We start from the raw sequence: 20,740 nt of genomic DNA on the forward strand, positions 1-20,740 counted from the left end.
CCTCTGCATTAGCCCTTGTAATAACAATATTGTTAGCGGGCGCAAAGGTTTACTCCCATGCAATGTTAGCCAACTCGTACCTGCCGTATCTTACGAATCTGGACACACCAGTTCCTGTTAGCCAATAAGGCTCCTATATATGCCAGCCCCGCCCATTGTATAGGGCTCTATCATTGTTCTCGGTTGAGTGTTCATGGTCAGTGCTGCTCTACTGAGTAGTGTGTATTTATGTTCTTAGAGGTTTCGTGTCTTGTACACTTCCCAGCTGCTATTGCCTTCTTCTGTTATGAAAAATATTTTACCTGCATTTTGGGGTCACGCCTAACACAAAGCTTCTCATTCCTGACAATTCTAATGCATTTTAATCCATTCCCTACTGTTCAGGTCAGGGTTTGGCTCCAGCTACCTGCAAGGCTTGAGCCACCCACAGTTACACGTGAGGTCAAGAAGTAAACGTTCCGCCTTTTGTATCAAATATTTAATTTCATAGTTTATGTGGATATAACCCTTTTAAAAAAAGATGGCGAAAAGAAAAAAAGTTGACAAGTACGGTACATTTTAGAACAGAAGAATTTGCCTTTGTGGAGAGAGCAGGTTCTGCAGTGTGTCTAATACGCAATGATAACATTTCCTCAATGAAACGGTCAAATGTGAAGAAGTACCTTGACGCACATCGCAAGTATCCAATTAACTATTGGTTCGTGTCAGTATAACAACTTTATTATGAAGAATACATTTACACTTAAAGGGGTGATTTTTTTCGCTCAAAGTTTTGCATTGATTATGCTTTACAGACCATCTTCAAGCCACTTTCCGACCGTCTCTTCAGGATGCGCTCGTTTTGTGGGTGGTCTTATTTACGTAACTCTACTTCGACTGCGTTTTCTCCCCGTCAGCCATGTTGTAGTTTTTAGAGCGTCCATATGGAGTCTACTGACAGATATAAGTTCAAACTATACACTACTTTGTAATAAAAATGGCAACAATGGAGGATGCATGTGCATGTACGAGCCAGTCTGCCCCACAACAAGAGGATGGATACAAAGAAGGATCTTTTTGACTACAGCATCGGACTACAACGGTGGACTGGCGCAAAACGCTTCGGGTAAATTTCCAACATATATGGAGATATCCGCAGATGTCACCGGTCAGACGACATCACAGGACAGTGCAAATTCCAACGGCTCGGTATGAAGGAAAGCAAGATTATATTATATGTATCTTCGCTATGCCTCTAAAGTAAGATTTTACATTTTCGGGAATTTTCGGGGATCCCAAATACACAAATACACCATCAGGTAGAAGAGTTGGTTTTGCATAATAAGTCTCCTTAATATACTCTAAAAATGTTTGTGTTAAAAATGCCTACATTTAGTGTTAAAAATATCACATGGCTCTCACATAAATACATTTAAAATATTTGGGTTTCATGTCTCTCAGTCAAAAAGGTGCTTATTTGTAGTCAAGACACAGTTATTTTGGATACTCAGTTTATCTATACAGCTATACACCATAAATCGACACACTGTAACAGCCATGCTAAGCGGCATGCTTACTGTATGTGGTGGCCATCTTCGGAGGGGCCACTTTCCTATTTGAGGCAATGCTATACAATGTTTTGTATATTGAAAATAAATCACAACTTGCTCCGATTGTTTACTTTACTGTCAACATTAAAAATGGGCTAATACACAAACATTAATTTTTTTTTATAAAAAAAAAAATTCTTACCTAAGAAACATTGTGTCCTTGTTTCAACAATGCGGCGTATTTTACAACCATAAGTGCCAGTATTCTTCATTTTTATGACATCTACATCAATGGAATACCCTGGCACTTTGCCCCTAATAGCTCAGCTCGCCATAGGTACGCAACAGAAAGGAGCGTCACATATCTAGTTATATTTATGCTGTACACAGGCTTCCTTAAAATGCATCTAAGTAAATTTTTTATAGTACTGTATTGTCTCTTGAGTATATATACTGTAATAAACTTGGTTGCTGAAATTTGAGGGACGTATTCACTTTTCTAAGATACTGGGTGGTGACTAAATGCATGTACAGTAAATGAAGAGAGTTCTGGTAAATTAAGAGGGATACAAGTTGAACCCAAGGAGCCAAAGAGGGGGCGAATTGAGTAAGAAGCCCCCCTAGGGGATACATGATGCCAGATAACTTAACTAACTGTCTGTATTTCCTGACAATAATGCTTTTTTTGGGGAACAAAGTGAAAAATAATTGTTGCTAAACAAATGAGAATACCAATAAATAAACATATAATTTACTTGTCCGCAAAGATGTGGCAAAACACTAAATCAAGACAACTAACGTTCTTCTCTGCCAGAGGAATCAAAAAGTCAAATTTGTAGGGCCTGAGTGGGTAGGAGCGAGGGGACCAGTAGTAACAGGAAACAAAGGTTGTGTTTGATACGAAGTGCAACAGGAACACTGGTTAGTGGAGGTCACACAACAAAGCAACACAACATAATACGCTCTGGCTGATCGCTCCCTTTAGAATAAATCTAACAAATGTAGGAATTTCACAATGAATGTGAGAACGTCTCACACCTCCATTGACACTATTACTGCCCTCCAGACAGCCATAACATAGAGGAAACGATGTTTCAGTCCAAATGTAGTAAAGAAAAACACATTATAAAAAAATTGATCGATGATTTAACATTTAACTTCATTGACTTTATTTATCACCAAGAATGTGTGCTACTTTTGTTCTGTCGCCTAAATGCATTTGCTAAAAGAACATGTGTGCAAAATTATATTAAACTGTCGGATGAAAGTAAATTTCAGTGTTACGTGACCTTAAAGTACCACCTTGCAATTCCACAATATGCCTGCCTCTGTGATTTTTTTTTGCAGTTTTGCTGTGCCCTCCAGACAGCCATAACATAGCAGCCAACCAAATTTCCTGTGCAAGCCCCTTTTGACTAGCTGCCCCGGTGCCGACCAGACCACCGGCTCCGGTGCTTGAATGAGGCACAGAGGGGATGGAGCTTTAAAGGGGTAGACTGGGGAGACATCCAATTAAAAAGCCTACAGGTTGAAAGTTGAGTTTGAAAAAGTAATTTGTGTGAGAGAGTAATAACAACAGAGACAGGAAAGCCCCGTGAAGTCAGGCTTTGCGGGGGAGGCGATCAGCTGTGACGTGTGTATTGCACTATCGCGTCCTTCCACCTCTCCACAGCAGGAAGCTGAGGAGTGTGCATGCGGCCTGACACTTGGCTGTGCTCCAAAGGAAAGTATGAGGGACGAGTTGAGACGGAATGAAATTACTTATCTACATTAAAAGTATCCCTGTACATTGGCATTCTCTAAAAAAAACCAGATAAACCATTGAAATAAAACAGGGAAGAACACAGTTTATGCTGTTTTAAATAAAGGACAGCCAGTGAATAAGATGAAACGATAAAATGTGTGAATGTGCATGTGTATCACATTTACCCGTCTCTTCAAGCGCTCCCGCTCCCTCAGCGTCAGTGTATCGGCCTTCGCGATCACAGGAACAATATTAACTTTGCTGTGGATGGCCTTCATAAACTCCACATCCAAAGGCTTTAGACTAGAAAAAAAGATGATCTGATATGAAGGTAAAACATCTGAACTCTGGTGAATACACTGAATAATATAACATTAAAAAAATAACTCAGGTCATCTATAGCAGTGGTCCCCAACCACCGGGCCGCGGCCCGGTACCGGTCCGTGGACCGATTGGTACCGGGCCGCGGCCGCACAAGTAGTTAAAAAAAAAAAAAAAAAAAAAAGGTTTTTTTTTTTTTAATTAAATCAACATAAAAAACACAATATATACTATATATATCAATATAAATCAATACAGTCTGCAGGGATACAGTCCGTAAGCACACATAATTGTATTTCTTTATGACAAAAAAAAAAAAACAAAAACAAAAAAACATTTTTTTTACTACCCCCCCTGGTCCGTGGGACAAATTTTCAAGCATTGACCGGTCCGCAAGTACAAAAAGGTTGGGGACCACTGATCTATAGGTTGCTACTTCCAGGCTACATTAATTAGTGAAATGCAACTCAAGTGTAAACAGATGAAAAACATATTTTCACAGTGACATACAACATAAAATATTAATTTACCCATGTCCAAATGGCGATATGAAGTAGAAGCAGCAGTGCACCCTGTTGTCTACTATATGCCGTCGGTTCAGGCCGCTTTCGTCATGGAGGTACCGCTCAAACTGATTGTCGATATAATGAATGATGGTCTTGAAGCTTCATGAAAAAGAGAATGATGTAATCAGGCAAGACCATATTTAAGTACAGCGGAACCCCTACATTTAAATTCACCTAAGGTTGTACAATAAACTATGCCTCTGAAGTCTCACAAAAAATCCAATCCTGTGACTTGAAAAAGTCAATCCATAAGTGTGTTTGGCTCTGCTTTTGTTTTTGCTTTTTGTGATGCCACCACAGAAGGATAACAAAAAAAGTGTGATAATGACCTTAGATCTAAACCTGATTGCAATTATGGTAGTGTAGCACCAAAAGCAGAACACATGTCTCTGCCAACAATCTTTTATTTTCATCAAATAAAATACTGGTATTTGTTCCGATCTGGCAGCCCTGCTGCCGCCTGTCTGCTTTTTGTTGCAGTGCCTGGTTTTTGGGTCATGTGGCGGAGCCACCTTCGTGCACAACTGTTAGCCATTTCCTCCTGACTACTTAAGCTCTCCAGTCCATTCACGTAGATTTCTGATGTTTCACCCTTCCAGTCGTGTTTATCTCCTCTGCTTTGGCTCTTTATGCAGCATTTTTGCAGGGGATTGTAACATGGCATCAAGAACAAACTTGCTACCCGTGACAAAACTGCCACCCTTGACACACTCGTTAACTTAGCCATTTGTCTAGACGACAGAGTCTAGTGCAATATAGAAGACGATATAGAAGACACTGAAGAGGATAGCCGATACGTTACCTCCTCTTCGCCTAATGAAGCGATATCAACAGCGACAGGAGTCAACCCTGTAATCGTTCCTGCCACTCTTTAGCCTAATGACGCTACAGAGGTGCCAATGCAGCTCGGAGGAGCCGCTGCAGAGTGAGCTTGAAGGCGAAGATTATGCCTCTGCCGTTACTGTGGAAGTCCGGACCACCACATCTCCTCCAACTGCTCCAGTCGTTCTCCCAAAACAATCAGCCTTCTAATAATGGACTGTCTGAGTACCCGCAGGCTCAGAGACCTGGAAATAAACTTAAACTTTCAGGGCCTTTGTAAGGGGGGAGCAGTGTCAAGATTGTTGCATTTATTGACTCGGGGGCAGACGATGATTCATGGACACGAACTTTGTGGAATTGGGTAAGATTGCTGAAATTAGACTTTGCTTTCCTAAGGAGGTCAGGTATTTAGATGGCCGTTTATTGGTGAGGGTGATGCACCAAACTGAAACTTTAGCTTTACAGCTATCGGGTAATCACCATGAGGCGATACGCTTCTTTATTCTTCAATGTCAGTCGACACCCATTGTATTAGATCTGTCTGAAACTGCATAATCCCAGTATTGATTGGGGTAAGACTACCGTATTGGAGCATATTTTTCCACACTAATTGTTTGCATTCAGCTGTTCCCTTGAAGGCCATGCTTAGCCATGTTAATAAGACCATTATTCTGTCGAGGGTACCTGCTGAATATCATGACCTCAAACAGGTATTGAGTTAAGACTGGAATCAGCCCCTTCCCCCACATCGTCCTTACGACTGTTATATTAAACTCTTCACAGGGGCATCGTTACCTGTGGCAAGACTTGATAATGTGTCAGGTCCGGAAGAGTCTGCATTAATATTTCCTCGTCTCTCGCAGCGGGTCTCATTCGCCCTTTTTCCTCGCCGTTGGGGGCCAGTTTTTTTTTCGTTGAGAAAAAAGGAAAATCTTTGCGGCCATGTAACATGGTCCAAGCGACATAATTGATATAAAAAGTTATCCAATGCCACTTATGGAATCGGCATTTACTTCTTTATCTTCTGCAACTTTTTTCACTTAATTTGACTTAAAGGCCTACTGAAACCCACTACTACCGACCACGCAGTCTGATAGTTTATATATCAATGATGAAATCTTAACATTGCAGCACATGCCAATACGGCCGGATTAACTTATAAAGTGCAATTTTAAATTTCCCGCTAAACTTCTGGTTGAAAACGTCTATGTATGATGATGTATGCGCGTGACGTCGAAACGGAAGTATTCGGACACCATTGAATCCAATACAAAAAGCTCTGTTTTCATCTCATAATTCCACAGTATTCTGGACATCTGTGTTGGTGAATCTTTTGCAATTTGTTTAATGAACAATGAAGACTGCAAAGAAGAAAGTTGTAGGTGGGATCAGTGTATTAGCGACTGGCTGCAGCAACACAACCAGGAGGACTTTGACTTGGATAGCAGACGCGCTATCCGAGGCTAGCCGCCGACCGCACGGATGATCGGGTGAAGTCCTTCGTCGCTCCGTCGATCGCTGGAATGCAGGTGAGCACGGGTGTTGATGAGCAGATGAGGGCTGGCTGGCGTAGGTGGATAGCTAATGTTTTTAGCATAGCTCTGTGAGGTCCCGTTGCTAAGTTAGCTTCAATGGCGTCGTTAGCAACAGCATTGTTAAGCTTCGCCAGGCTGGAAAGCATTAACCGTGTAGTTACAGGTCCATGGTTTAATAGTACTGTTGATTTTCTGTCTATCCTTCCAGTCAGGGGTTTATTTCTTTTGTTTCTATCTGCAGTTAAGCCCGATGCTATCACGTTAGCTCCGTAGCTAAAGTGCTTCGCCGATGTATTGTCGTGGGGATAAAAGTCACTGTGAATGTCCATTTCGCGTTCTCGACTCTCATTTTCAAGAGGATATAGTATCCGAGGTGGTTTAAAATACAAATCCGTGATCCACAATAGAAGGAGAGAGTGTGGAATCCAATGAGCCAGCTTGTACCTAAGTTACGGTCAGAGCGAAAAAAGATGCGTCCTGCACTGCACTCTAGTCCTTCACTCTCACGTTCCTCATCCACGAATCTTTCATCCTGGCTCAAATTAATGGGGTAATCGTCGCTTTCTCGGTCTGAATCGCTCTCGCTGCTGGTGTAAACAATGGGGAAATGTGAGGAGCCTTTCAACCTGTGACGTCACGCTACTTCCGGTACAGGCAAAGCTTTTTTTATCAGCGACCAAAAGTTGCGAACTTTAACGTCGATGTTCTCTAATAAATCCTTTCAGCAAAAATATGGCAATATCGCGAAATGATCAAGTATGACACATAGAATGGATCTGCTATCCCCGTTTAAATAAAAACATTTCATTTCAGTAGGCCTTTAAGCAATGTTTACCACATGGCGAGAATTAAAGAGGGGGATGAGTGGAAGACGGCTTTTAACGCCCCTATGGGGCATTTTGAATATTTCTTATGCTTTTTGGACTCACTTATGTGCCTGCGTGTTCCCAAAATCTAATTAACCATATCCTCAGGGACATAATCAATCAATTCTGTTTTGTGTACCTTGATGATGTTCTTATCTTTTCCAGAAATCTCTAAGAAATGTCCGCCACATCCGTCTTGTAATACAGCGTTATTGGAGAATTAGTCAAAACTAAGAAGTGCAAATTTCAATCGCCATCTATGTCGTTTCAAGGGATCATTGTAGAGAAGGACCATCTCAAACCTGATCCTGCCAAAGTTGACGCTGTGGTCGAGTGGCCATATCCTACATCAATGAAGCACTTGCAAAGGTTCTTGGGTTTCGCTAACTTCTATAGGTCATTTATCTGCAACTTTAGCAGCAAAGCTATACCCTTGACAAGGCTCACATCCACTAAGGTAACTTTCCCGTGGACCCCAGAAACAGAGGCTGCCTTTTCTTCGCTAAAACAAACGTTTCCTAAAGCACAAATTCTTAAGCACGTTGATCTTGCTTTCCAATTTTGTGTCGAGGTTGATGCATCGGATACAGGAGTTGGAGCAATTCTATCCCAGCATACTGGAGCAATTCTATCCCAGCATACCCCGGTCGACCAGAGGCTTCACCCTTGTGCCTTCTTCTCACGTCGCCTTACAGAAGCAGAAAAAAAATTATCATGTGGGGAATACAGAGCTGCTGGCCATTGTTCTCGTACTACAGGAGTGGAGGTACTGCCATTACTGGTGGTCACAATTCATAAAAACCTGCCATACATAAAGACTGCCCAAAGACTTAAATCCCGCCAAGGACGTTGGTCACTGTCTCTCACATGCTTCAACTTTTCTATGGCCTACAAACTTGGCTCCTGCAACACCAAGCAAGATTTTATGGTCCTGCCACTGAGGAAACCACTCTGGAGACCATCATATAGGTTGCTCGAGTGATAGGAGCACTCTAATGGGAGGTGGAGAGAAGGGTGTCTGTTGCCGCCTCCAAGACCAAGGTCCCTGACAACGTTCCTGCAGGCAAGCTATTTGTACCTGATGAACTGAAATCGGAACTCATGCAGTGGGGACAAGGGTCCAAGGTATCTTGTCATCCTGCCGTGAGGCGCACTCTGTTTTTAGTCTCACAGAGATTCTGGTGGCCGGCGATGGGAAGAGAAGTCAAGGACTTTGTCAACGCCTGCTCCGCCTGTGCCAGAGGCAAGGCCTCTTATCGCCCTCCACCCCGTCTCCTCCATCCTCTGCCTATTCAGTCTCGACCAAAGTCCCACATCCCTTTGGATTTCCCTTGGGTATAACAATCTACAAGGTTAATACAGTTCGCTTTTTTTTCTTCTCCTCCATTTATCTGCTTTCTTTTGTAATTCAAGTTATCATTACATATGTGTATTGTTGCATTTGAAACGATTTTATTGTTGATGATATAGGTAATTATTATTATTCATTATCAATAGTGCTATTTCTATTGGTATTTTTTATTGCTCCATTTGTAGAGCAATAATGTTTGGTGTCATTTCTGTGTTAATAAAAGGTAATATTTACCCTCTGTCTTCCTTTTTTTCTTTTTTCTATCCACTCCTGCTCTGGTCTGGCTGCGCCAAACATTAATATAAATCCATTTAATAAAGTCAAATATGAATAAGGCAACAAGAGAAGTATCCCACACTTCTCTTTTGTAAAGTAAATCTGCAAATATGGGCATCTACGTCAACAATATGATTTGCCTGAGTGGCTGGACTGGACAAAAAAAAAAGTCAACTTGCTTTTCCACTCTACTGGTACTTTAAAGAGCCAATTTGTCAATGCATCAGAAAAGGGTGAGGACACAATATATAATTTTAACAACCCTTTACTTATGCGTGCAATTTTTGACAGTTAAGCATATTTAACTTTTTTTTTTTTTTAAATTGCTTGTCAAGTTACAAAAAGTTTTATGATGGCTACTGTTTGACTGTGGAACATGTAAGTTCCATTTCCATTATTCCCTATGTCTATATGTATTTCAAATGCTAAATATTAAAGAAAACATATCAATCAATGTCCTGGTTTGGATTGTGATCGACCTTGGATCCTTTACAGTTTATGGTCATTAGGATGTAATAAATACAACACATATTAACCTTTAATTAACTGATAACTCCTACATAATTGCTCATAAACAGCTTATCTATTTTTGGACACACTGACTATGTTTGTCAGTCAGAGGGAGGCAAGGAAAGAAATAGGGAGTTGGAGGATTAAACTTGTAAAAAGGGAGTTAAGGATAAAGGGTAAAACAAGAAAAAACAAAGGAGCAAAATGTTCAAGGTTAACAAATGTACCAGTCTTGACTGTTGATGGCGTCGCCGTAACCCGGGGTATCAACCACAGTGAGGCGGAGCTTGACGCCCCTCTCTTCGATCTCCACGGTGGATGCCTCGATCTGCACCGTCCTCTCAATCTTCTCTGTGGAGTGGTGGGTGTCAAAGCAGAGACAGGAACCCCGGTGGTCATACAATATTTATCATTTCCACAATGTGTTGCTTCACTGGATTGTATAACACTGTCACAACCTACGGCTCCATGCAAGTTGTGTGAAAGTATGTGTTTTGTCGTATTAAAAAAGCTATGCTACTATACAGAATTAACCTAGGGGGCCAGGGTCATTGTTTTAAAGCCAAAGTCAAGTCATATAAGACATTCCCAGAATTCTTGTTGAAATAATGCTCAGCTGGAGGCAGTGCAAAGCAGACATTTCTCTACTATTACAGTGTGTGCGTGCATGTAAATACTTGTGTCTGTGGGAGTTTACCTGAAGCGCCAGGAATGTAGCGTTCAGGGTAGAGATCAGTAAGAAACAGGCTGTTTATGAGCGTCGATTTTCCCAAACCAGACTCTCCTAAGAGCAAAGAGAGAATACAAAAGTGCAACTGGAGTGTCAGAAGACTTCATCCAGAGTAAACATCCATCCATCCATAGTGATAGTTAAAATTAATGTGTTGTTATAGTTAAAATGAATTTGTCTTCAAAAGACATCACTCACCGACAACCATGAGAGTGAATTCAAAACCTTTTTTCACAGACTTTCGGTGAACTTGGTTTGGAAGGTTGGCAAACCCAACGTAACCAGTTGCATCTGGAAACTGATGAGAAAAATGTTCAGTTACAAAATTAGCCTGCTAAATAAAGCCTAACATCAATTTATGTGCATGGAGGTAAATTTGACTCACCTTCCCTTTTTCTCCAGATTGAGACATAGTTGATGTCTGTGAAACCTGCCAGTAGAAAAAAAGAGATTGTGTTTTACTGTTTGTTTTTTTGTTTGTTCTTTACTTTAAAACACTTTAAGGTATATCTATATAGATTTTTCAGAACATTTGTACAACTCATGGGATGTCATAATACTTTTTTCACATGACTAAGTGTTTGTGTTTTACTTTTTAAACGCAAACAATGCGCTTTACAAAGCAGAATCCCTGCAAAATGTGGTACACATCTAAAAGAGACTGACACGCACATTTCTGTAAGATTCAAGATGCAATATTGGCTGAAATACACGGCCGCAATCAAGTAAAATCACTTTACAGGGGGACTAAGCAGCTAATTATTTCAACAACACTTGATTAATGAACTTTACTTGTTTTTTTTCTGTACATTTAATGAAAGTAAAATTTTAGTGTACGCTGTTTGACCAAAAAACCTTTCAGCACTTTTAACCATATAGATGATTACACTCCTGATATGAGAGTATATCTGTGATAAAGAGCACCCCGGGCACCAGGTTTTATTCCAATTTCTCCATTAAATTGTTATCCTAGTGGCCTCGCCTGCCTCTATGACCCTGAACGGAAGACAGAGCAACAAGTCGAAGTGATAAATTAGCCACATAATGACCGAGCAGGAAGAACAGGCTCCATTTTATCATCAACACACTGGCTTCTGACTTGTGGAGTGTGATAAGCATTCGAAGGAGGCAGACTGCTGGATGATGCCAGATGGAGATGCACTCACAGGGAAAAGGAGTAGAGGGAGGGAATGGTGGCATGGGAACCTGAACTGACCTTTCTCCACTGGCATGTGACACATTGGTGGGCAGCTTGTGGACCAATTTCACACCATTAAACTGTGTGGACTGTGTGGTGGCAGCCTGCACATCATCATGATAGTGAGTGGATATCTATCAAACTGACAGTGTCGTTTTAAGGAACCTTCTGGGAGAACAATGGTTGTTTATCCCCGGGCTTCCAGGTACCATGGTGGGAATGCTGCTTTTCCACTGCATAGTACCAGCTCTGCCTGGCTTTATTCGGTTTATTCAGTTTTCCACTTGAAATAATATCATATGAAACACATCTGTCTAAACAAAATGATGCAAACAAGGATATGAACTTGGGCCGTGTTAAAAAGACACATGTTATTAGAGAGGGGACAGCAGGAAAACGGGCAGCTGCAGCTAAGGACATGATGGCTTATATTATTGCATTGTATAGAGTTAAGGGACAGCAAGAGTGGATTAGGTACAATGCAGTGGAAAAGTCAATATCTCAGTTAGCAAAAGGTTTGGGTATTCATGTGCAACCCTCACTTGCACATACATGCAAGTTCTTAACAAGCTTTGTGGGAACCAGCATCAATAATTAAAACATGTCATTATCACAGTGGCAACATCACAGAACAGACAAGCGGGAGGCACACTTCATTAATACTTTCTTAACAATGACTGTGTAATGGCCTTGGTTGCTGAGCTGCTTGCTCTCTCACAGTTATTAACAAGCCAGACGGGAGGGAGATTAAACTGCTTGGTCCAAAGAGAAAATGCCACTTTAGAAAAGCCAAAGTTGCTGCCATGTAATGCATTTGCAGTTGATTAATGGGGCTGGAGGGAAGCCACACAGGGGTAGCAAGAACTATTCGCCTTCCTGACTAGGCAGTGCATAATGGGCCTACGGCTCTGATTGAAAACACCAGAATAATACTGTAACACTATGGAAAGCTGGAGGAATAATGACATCAATGTTCTGGCAACACATACCAATCAAATGAAAAAGTGATGCTTGGAAGTAGGGCTGGGCGATACGGCCTTTTTTTAATATCTCGATATTTTTAGGCCATGTCACAATACACGATATATATCTCGATATTTTGCCTTAGCTTTGAATGAACAGTTGATGCTAAGGGTGTAACGGTACACAAAAATGTCGGTTCGGTACGTACCTCGGTTTAGAGGTCACGGTTCGGTTCATTTTCGGTACAGTAAGAAAAAAACAATATATAAATGTTCTGGTTATTTATTTACTAAAATTTGTAAACAATGGCTTTATCCTTTTAACATAACAATAACATACATATATACACACAGGGTCGATTGCCAGGGTTAATGCAGTCAACACATATAAAATAAAAACTAAATAAGATAAGGCTCAGAATTGGTTTCTTAACAAAACCTTTCTACATATAAAGTGCAACATTTCCACATATAAAGTGCAACATTAAACTGCTTCAAGTTGTTGCTCGGATTAAATAAAATGACAAAACTTTTCTTCTACATACAAAAAGTGCAACATTAAACAGTTTCAAGTCAACTCAGCCTCAGATTAACTTTTCTTTTCCCCCCCAGCCTTTAACCCTGGTGACTTTCACTCAATTGTCATGTTTTTTGCCAGAAAAATTAGTTTATCCACATTGTCTGCAGAAAGAGCAGACCTGCTTGCAGTAAAAATGTCTCCAGCTGTGGAAAATACCCTTTGGCTGGGCACGGAGGTAGAAGGTATGGCGAGGTAGTGCCTGGCTAACTTGGCAGAAAGAGGATATATGGGCTCATTGTTCTTCCACCATAGAAGTGGGTCAAAATCTAGTTTTTAATGCAATATGGTCTTAAATCTTCTGCTATAAAAACACCCAACGGCATTTGGCTTTAGCCCTGCCTGACTCGCCGAGGAGAGGCTGCTTGAATGCGGTGGGAGCTGTGTTTGTTCGTCTTTCTCTTCGTTGAAGCGATGTTATCCATTGTTGTATCGCACCGCGAAACCGAAATGTTCCCAAACGGGAGATCTTAACGAGGCAGGAGGGTCTTCCAGCTCTGGCTTTTGCATGTTGTAGTAGCCCGGTCGCTGCTAGCATGCCGTGTGTTGTGCCTCAGTGTGTATTGTTTACACAACGTGCGGTACGCTACTTAATATGTTCGTGTGGAAACTCGTTCGGTACACCTCCGAACCGAACCGAATCCCCCGTACCGAAACGGTTCAATACAAATACACGTACCGTTACACCCTTACTTGATGCATATAATCACACCAGTATGATGATTCTATGTGTCTACATTAAAACGTTCTTGTTCATACTGCATTAATATATGCTCATTTTTAACTTTCATGCAGAGAGGGAAATCACAACTAAGTCAATTTACCAAAACTGTATTTATTAAACAGCTATTAAGCAGTGGCACAAACATTCATGTCATTTCAAAACAGAAAGTGCAAGATTGTCAGAGACATTTTAAAACAAGCTATAAGTGCACTTTTGTGAATGATGTCAACAAGATGACATATCAAAAAAACACTAAATTAGTACACTAAAAGTGTACTTTTTGTACAGAATGCCACTACAATAGTTAAAAACAACTAAAGTGCACTTTTGTGCATGATGTCACACAAGATATTTCAATTACTGTCAAATAAAAATGAGCTGCATAATAGGTTCCTGCGGACGTTATCTCCTTCTGATGTTGACTTCTTTTTTTTTCATACGATGTTGATCTGGAAATAGTTGCTTCGGCATTTTGTTGGTGTGGCACCGGCCGGAGATGTTGACATGCAGAGTTTCAAGCACTCTTCATTCTCTAGCGGGTGACTTTTCAAATTATGCTACATTAGCAGTGCTGCTACTTTTTGTAGTAATGTTTTGCTGCATAAATGTTGAACATATTCCCGCTTGAAGCCAAACCACCGCCGGACGATGGACCCCCTGCTGTTTTTCTTGGGAATTAATTCTTCCTCAATTTGTTACCAGATTCACACCTTCTCTCTCGTATTACCACCCGCACCTCAACGTTAGCATCACAGCTAACGTTATCACGCAGCGTATGTAAGAAGGTGCGCTTGGTTTACGTCTCTGTGAGAAGGAGAGACAAGAAAGAGTGGGAAACGCATGTAGTGTAATGCCCGCAGCTAAAAGCAACTGCGTGAGAACGTATACTCGAATATCACGATATAGTCATTTTCTATATCGCACAGAGACAAACCCGCGATATATCGAGTATATCGATATATCGCTCAGCCCTACTTGGAAGGAACGATAACATTTGTTGACAAGGAGTGGATTTTTAATAATTACTTTCTGGGGGGGAAGGGCAAATGTAGCAGTGGTGGGCAAGAGTAATAAAGAGCTGGTATTGGTCTTTAAGCCAATGGTCTTAGAAACAATTGAAAATATTAGCCCTGAGGGCAGGAAAAGGTCCACAATAGAAAGGATGAGAAACGCTTTCAACCATGAGGAAGCCAGTGGGCCTCTTCAAAAGACAAACACAAGAGTTTAAAGCTCAGGATGGACCGTTTATGGATATGGGGACAAGATCGGAAATGACTCAAACATGTAGGAGTCAAATAGCAACAAACACACTGCGGCTATTCAACTGGCGGCCTGCAAGCCAAATCCTTGGAAGAGTCCAACATTTTTGCTTTCCGGAAACAAGACCCCCAAAACAATTGAGTTGAATAGCCCTGCCTTAAACTAATACACTCTCATTCAAACAACGGCTGTACACCACATTGAGGGAGAAAACTGATAATTACCTGCAAAATTAAAACTTTGGCTACAGATGGACATACACATACTTGATTAATGGCTGTTTGAGACATGACAACTGTGAGTCTCTATAATAGTGCTGCTTAACTGGCGGCCTGGAGGCCCAATCCGGCCCGAGTATGACACCATACGGGCCCCAAAGTTCGGTTCAAAACTTGGGAGTTTAACATTTTTGCAGCAATTTCCTAAAACATTGGAGTGCTCTTGTTGTATAGATGAATTTGGACCACTTGACACTGGGGTACAAACATTTGATTTTGAGTTCCTCAAGGCACCCCTTTAAGTCCTCTCCTTTTTGGCAGTTACATACTGTTTTGTCATGTGATTTATGTAACTAATGTGTTGCTTGTTTACTTCTGATGCGGTCAGTAGTCATATGTTTAACATCTTCAGTTATACTTTTGGTGTTCCTCAAGGTTCTGTTTTTGGACCTCTCTTTTACATAATTTTAGCTATTCAACTCGTGGCCCGCAAGTTCAGTTAAAAAAACTTGTGAGACTTACTTTTTTGCAGCATATTCTTAAAAACACTAGAGTGCTGTCATACAGATGATCGTTTGCCTAGCTTAACAGCGGTGCGGTCCTGTAACTCTGACAAAATAGGCCTTGAGTCAAATGTCCACTGTAAAGGATGCTGATTCTACAGAATATACAAAATAACATTAATAGTGAAGGGGGAAGTCCAGCCCCCCTGGTCCTTAGCATTCTGGAAATGTGGCCCTCAAAGCAATTTAGTTGAATATCCCTGCTCTATTCTCTATGAAAAGTTAAATATACTTTAAACATAGTATATAAAAGCATTCCTATGGTTTCCAAATTATTCAATATAGACTGTTTAATGATGTTAAGACGATACAAATCTACAATCTCACTCACTTGTTGTACTCCACTTTTGATAGAAGGGGCCCTCAAACAGTCACTTTTGAAGATGATTATCAGACCTTTAAATTTGCTCAATTGAAGATTGTTATTTACTAGGGGTGTATCGATTCATCTTTTACATCGATCTATTGGTTTAAATTCCCAGGATTCAACTATATTAATCTGTGGTCGATAAATTGGCCTCCAAGAAGATACATTTCAATCTAACATTGTTTTAAAAGGACATCAATCGATTTTATCGATACTAGAAAAAAGAAAACTTTTTTATTTATAAATGGTTGATTTATATAGGCTAGTAAGGTAAAGTTTTGTACCTGACAAGTTTCGGCTATCTTGCTTCTGCAGCCTTCCTCAGAGGTGTCACGTGATGTTAGTGTGATGTCATCTGTGATGTGTTATATGGATTGTTCCATCCCACCTGAGGTGGTGGGATGGCGGTGTCCCCTGGTGTGCGTCGGGGGTACAAAACTTTACCTTACTAGCCTATATAAATCAACCATTTATAAATACACATTAGTAGGCTAAATGAACCTCTTTAACAAAAAAAGAAAACTTTTGATTTAAGAACGGCAGTCATCAAAACATAGAATGGCGAATACCTGTGTTAGCCGAGAAAGGTCAAAACAAATTCAGATGTGACAAGATAATATCATAAAGCCACAACACAACAACTTTCAGCTAGAGCACGATTGCAAAAGCCACAACAAATACAAACGCCACAATACAATAACATAAAGCCAAAATACAACTTTGAACAAGAAAAAAAGTGACGGACATAAAGAAAGTGATAGTGGACCCAATTTCACCGACGGACAGAAGGTTGAAAGTATGTACTGAACATAGCATATTAGTATTAATGAAACATTAAAAAAAAGTTATTTATGACTGAAAAAGTGGTCATACTTTAGTGACTTCACTTACTTTTCCAACTTGGTTCATTACACCGTTTTCAACTTTGCACCTCAGCCACTTGTCCACTGTCACTTCTGTTGCGTCTTTATGTTGCTGTGTTTTGGACTAAAGTTGTTGTGTTGTGGCTTTATGTTATTGTGTTAAGACATTTGTATTTGTTATGGGCTTTTGCAATCGTGCTATAGCTGAAAGTTGTTGTGCTGTGGCTTTATGTTGTTCTGTTGTGGCATTTGTTGTGACTTTTCTTGGCCACCGAAGCTGTTTAATAAAATGAAAGTAGTAACAGGTCAAACCACTGCTCATTTGAACTGTAAAGATTTGTTTGCACTTAATTTATCCAGGGAACCTACTAATATTGCAACCTGAAGAGATGATGGTTGCACTTTATTTTTTGTAGTGGCTGAGATGCAAACTGTTTTGGTCAGTTCATGAGTTTATTAAAGTGCAGTTATCAATTACAGTTTTTCGATAATTTTAATTTAAAACGGTAATACTGTCAGGAGTTTTAATTAATACCTATTATTATTACATTTCACAATTGAAGGTGGGGCTAATTATTCCTTGCTTAAGTTTCCGCAATTTACATATTGTAGAAGAACTGGCTAAATAGCGCTAGTTATCTGGTAAAGTTACATCTATTCAAGTTTGCATTTACTGTGCACGACTGCAAGACATGATAATTGTGTGTATATTTCATGTGTTGTATGTTTCATCAGTGAAATCGTTTCTTTTCAACACAGTTCTCATAGATTGGTTTGGCAATAGAGTAAATTCACATTTTTCGGATGCAGAATGGAAAGAAAACAAACACACAATAATGTCAGAGCTAACCGGACAGACTGCATTCAGCAGAGGCCACAATCTACTGTAAATAAATATGTTAGATGAAAAAAAAGACTGCTTAAGGGGAAAATTTTGAACAAAAGAGTTCAACAGTACAAGTGCATTCACTTAGTTCTGTCAACATGAATCAAGTTGTGTTTGCCCATTCACACACCACACCGCAAAGCAAGAGGAAACATCTTGTAATGCATATGGCTTACTCTGTGCTCCTGTGTTGGTCAGTGTATATACTGTAAGATTAAAGTCGCAGGAAGAAGAAAGAGAGTCCTTTGCTGTGGGCTGATGACGCATTGTCCTCACAATGGCAAATTAATCTGCGCTCAACTACGTACAGAGCTAAATTGTTTCTAAACTAAGGCCCCGTTTACACTGCACACCAAATCAAATTTTTTTGCCCTCAAGTGACACAGATCTGATTTTTTTGCCAGCCTAAATTCTCCAAAGTGCTTTAAATCTGATCTTGCCTGGCGAAGTTGGTAGAGTGGCTGTGCCAGCAATCGGAGTGTTGCTGGTTACTGGGGTTCAATCCCCACCTTCTACCTTCCTAGCCACGTCCGTTGTGTCCTTGGGCAAGACACTTCACCCTTGCTCCTGATGGCTGCTGGTTAGCGCCTTGCATGGCAGCTCCCGCCATCAGTGTGTGAATGTGTGTGTGAATGGGTAAATGTGGAAATACTGTCAAAGCGCTTTGAGTACCTTGAAGGTAGAAAAGCGCTATACAAGTATAACCCATTTATCATTATCATTTATATCATTTTCACATCAGATTCAGGCCACATCAGGAGGTAGTCCTGGTATCTGATCTTTTGAAATGTGCCCGCAGTCTAAATGCAATGCGACCTGAATGCGCACTACATCACTTGTGTGCGCCGGAAAAGACGCAGTCGCCAGCGGAAGTGGATATTCATCACAAAATCCAGTTTCGGTGAGAAAAGTCTATTCAAGATGACCATATTTTCAGTGCATCACTTGTCAATAGTGTACAAATAATAGGCTATATGTAATATATGAATACATATTTTGATTCAGAAGAAATAGCAATTGTTGAAAGACTGCAATTGACATTGTGGCGCATTTTCTTACATGTGAATAGTGAACTAATATTTATATAGCGCTTTTCTCTAGAGACTCAAAGCGCTTTACATAGTGAAACCCATTATCTAAGTTACATTTAAACCAGTGTGGGTGGCACTGGAAGCAGGTGGTGAGTTGAAAAATAAAGCTTCCGTAGATCCACGCTGATGTCCATGTCTCCTCTACTTAACAACCATTAAAATATTAGAACCTTCCCAAATATATTACACTATATACATCCCTTCATACATTATATTACTTTTATTTATTTTCACAAAAAAACGCTCATTTTTAAAAGTGTGACCACTTTAATTCTATATTGTAGCCGTAGCAACTTCCTCCCGGTCAACTTCTTTTGTTTTCACTTTATCACACTGCACAAACAAGTGACGCCGAGGCCACATTGGGGACACGCGCATTTACACTGGAGTCTGATAAAAATACAATTTTACTTGCAGTGTACACAGTCAGATGGAAAAAATCTGATTTGAAAAAAGTCAGATTTGGGCCACTTTGGCCTGCAGTGGAAACATAGTCTGTGAGGGCAGTTGCAGCCTCAGACTCACATAGCATGTACTCCCAACACAACAAAAGAGGAAACTAAAATTTGGCATTTGCGCTTAACTCAGAACACTAGCATGATAATTCCTTTATAGTGGCCCTTTGCCACATTTTGAACGCGTGCATAAAGAAAATACATTATTGTTTTCCCCTTGCTATTGTGGAAGAAGACATTTATGTTACAATCAAAGGTCAAAGATTAATCAGATGTTTGAAAGCCATATAAGAACGAAGGAATGTTACACAAGAGGGATTTGTGGATATTGTGTGAAAGTCAATGCTTTGAATGGCCTGTCGATGTTGCTTGTATTTGGTTCTGATTTAGGTGCATGTGGGCCCTATAAAGTGAAGTTTCCCCGCTGGTGTGTATAAAACAGGACAATGGGATAATAAATGAGCCTGTTTTCAAATGAGGTATTGGGTTAACAGCGCCTGTAATAATAGCAGGTTACAGTGAGGGCAGTTTGAAAACTAATGTGTAATTCATGTACAGTATTGTCTTTCTTTGGTTACATATGTGTGTAGTGCACTGTTTAGCTGTTATTAGTTATTAGGGTTTGTTCAGGGGTGGAAATGACATAAACATCTGATCCCTGACTTATACAAAATGCGGAACGCCAGTAAGGCTGAAACGACGCGTCGACGTCATCGGTTACGTAAATACGTCAACGCCGTTTTCTGTGCGTCGACGCGTCGCATATTTACGTCACACTACCGTCATGGCGAAGCGCAAAGCAGACGATCAAAGCAGACGATGCGAGCGAGGGGGAAAAATCACGCCAAAAGTCGTCAAAAGTGTGGAAGTATTTCAATACACAGCCTAATAATGTTGTTGTATGCACACTGTGTCGAGCGGAAATGGCCTATCATAGCAGCACAACGGCTATGAACGAACATTTGAAAAGAAAACCATCAACCATCAACTAGTCAATCGTCCGCGTGAGCATACGTTGTCATCATTACACAAATACATGAATGTGTCATTTGTATCTGCTAGGGGTGTAACGGTACGTGTTTTGTATTGAACCGTTTCGGTACGGGGCTTTCGGTTCGGTACGGGGGTGTACCGAACGAGTTTCTAAGCTAAAGCTAACTTTAGCTGCTAAAGTCTTAACAAGCTACTTCGCTCCTTCTGCCTTTGTCTCAGCATGCAGCATTGTCCCACCCACACAACCATCTGATTGGTACACACGAAGCATTATCAGCCAATCAGCAGTGCGTCTTCAGAGCGTTACCAGCCAATCAGCAGTGCGTATTCAGA

General features: G+C 40.5%; 1 protein-coding gene across 1 annotated transcript in view; it reads right to left on the reverse strand.

The window, feature by feature from the left end:
• Positions 1 to 20,740, reverse strand: part of zgc:63587 (uncharacterized protein LOC393431 homolog) — a 54,899-nt gene that overhangs the window by 24,932 nt on the left and 9,227 nt on the right. The window contains exons 2-7 of the mRNA XM_062025601.1: positions 10,636 to 10,680; positions 10,449 to 10,548; positions 10,218 to 10,304; positions 9,748 to 9,871; positions 4,125 to 4,259; positions 3,459 to 3,576 (exon numbers count right to left, since the gene is read on the reverse strand). Coding sequence (XP_061881585.1) covers positions 3,459 to 3,576; positions 4,125 to 4,259; positions 9,748 to 9,871; positions 10,218 to 10,304; positions 10,449 to 10,548; positions 10,636 to 10,662 — 591 coding nt within the window. The 5' untranslated portion in view covers positions 10,663 to 10,680. The remainder of the gene's footprint in view (positions 1 to 3,458; positions 3,577 to 4,124; positions 4,260 to 9,747; positions 9,872 to 10,217; positions 10,305 to 10,448; positions 10,549 to 10,635; positions 10,681 to 20,740) is intronic.

The sequence above is a fragment of the Entelurus aequoreus genome, linkage group LG17 (assembly GCF_033978785.1).
Source record: "Entelurus aequoreus isolate RoL-2023_Sb linkage group LG17, RoL_Eaeq_v1.1, whole genome shotgun sequence".
Classification (NCBI taxonomy): Eukaryota; Metazoa; Chordata; class Actinopteri; order Syngnathiformes; family Syngnathidae; genus Entelurus; species Entelurus aequoreus.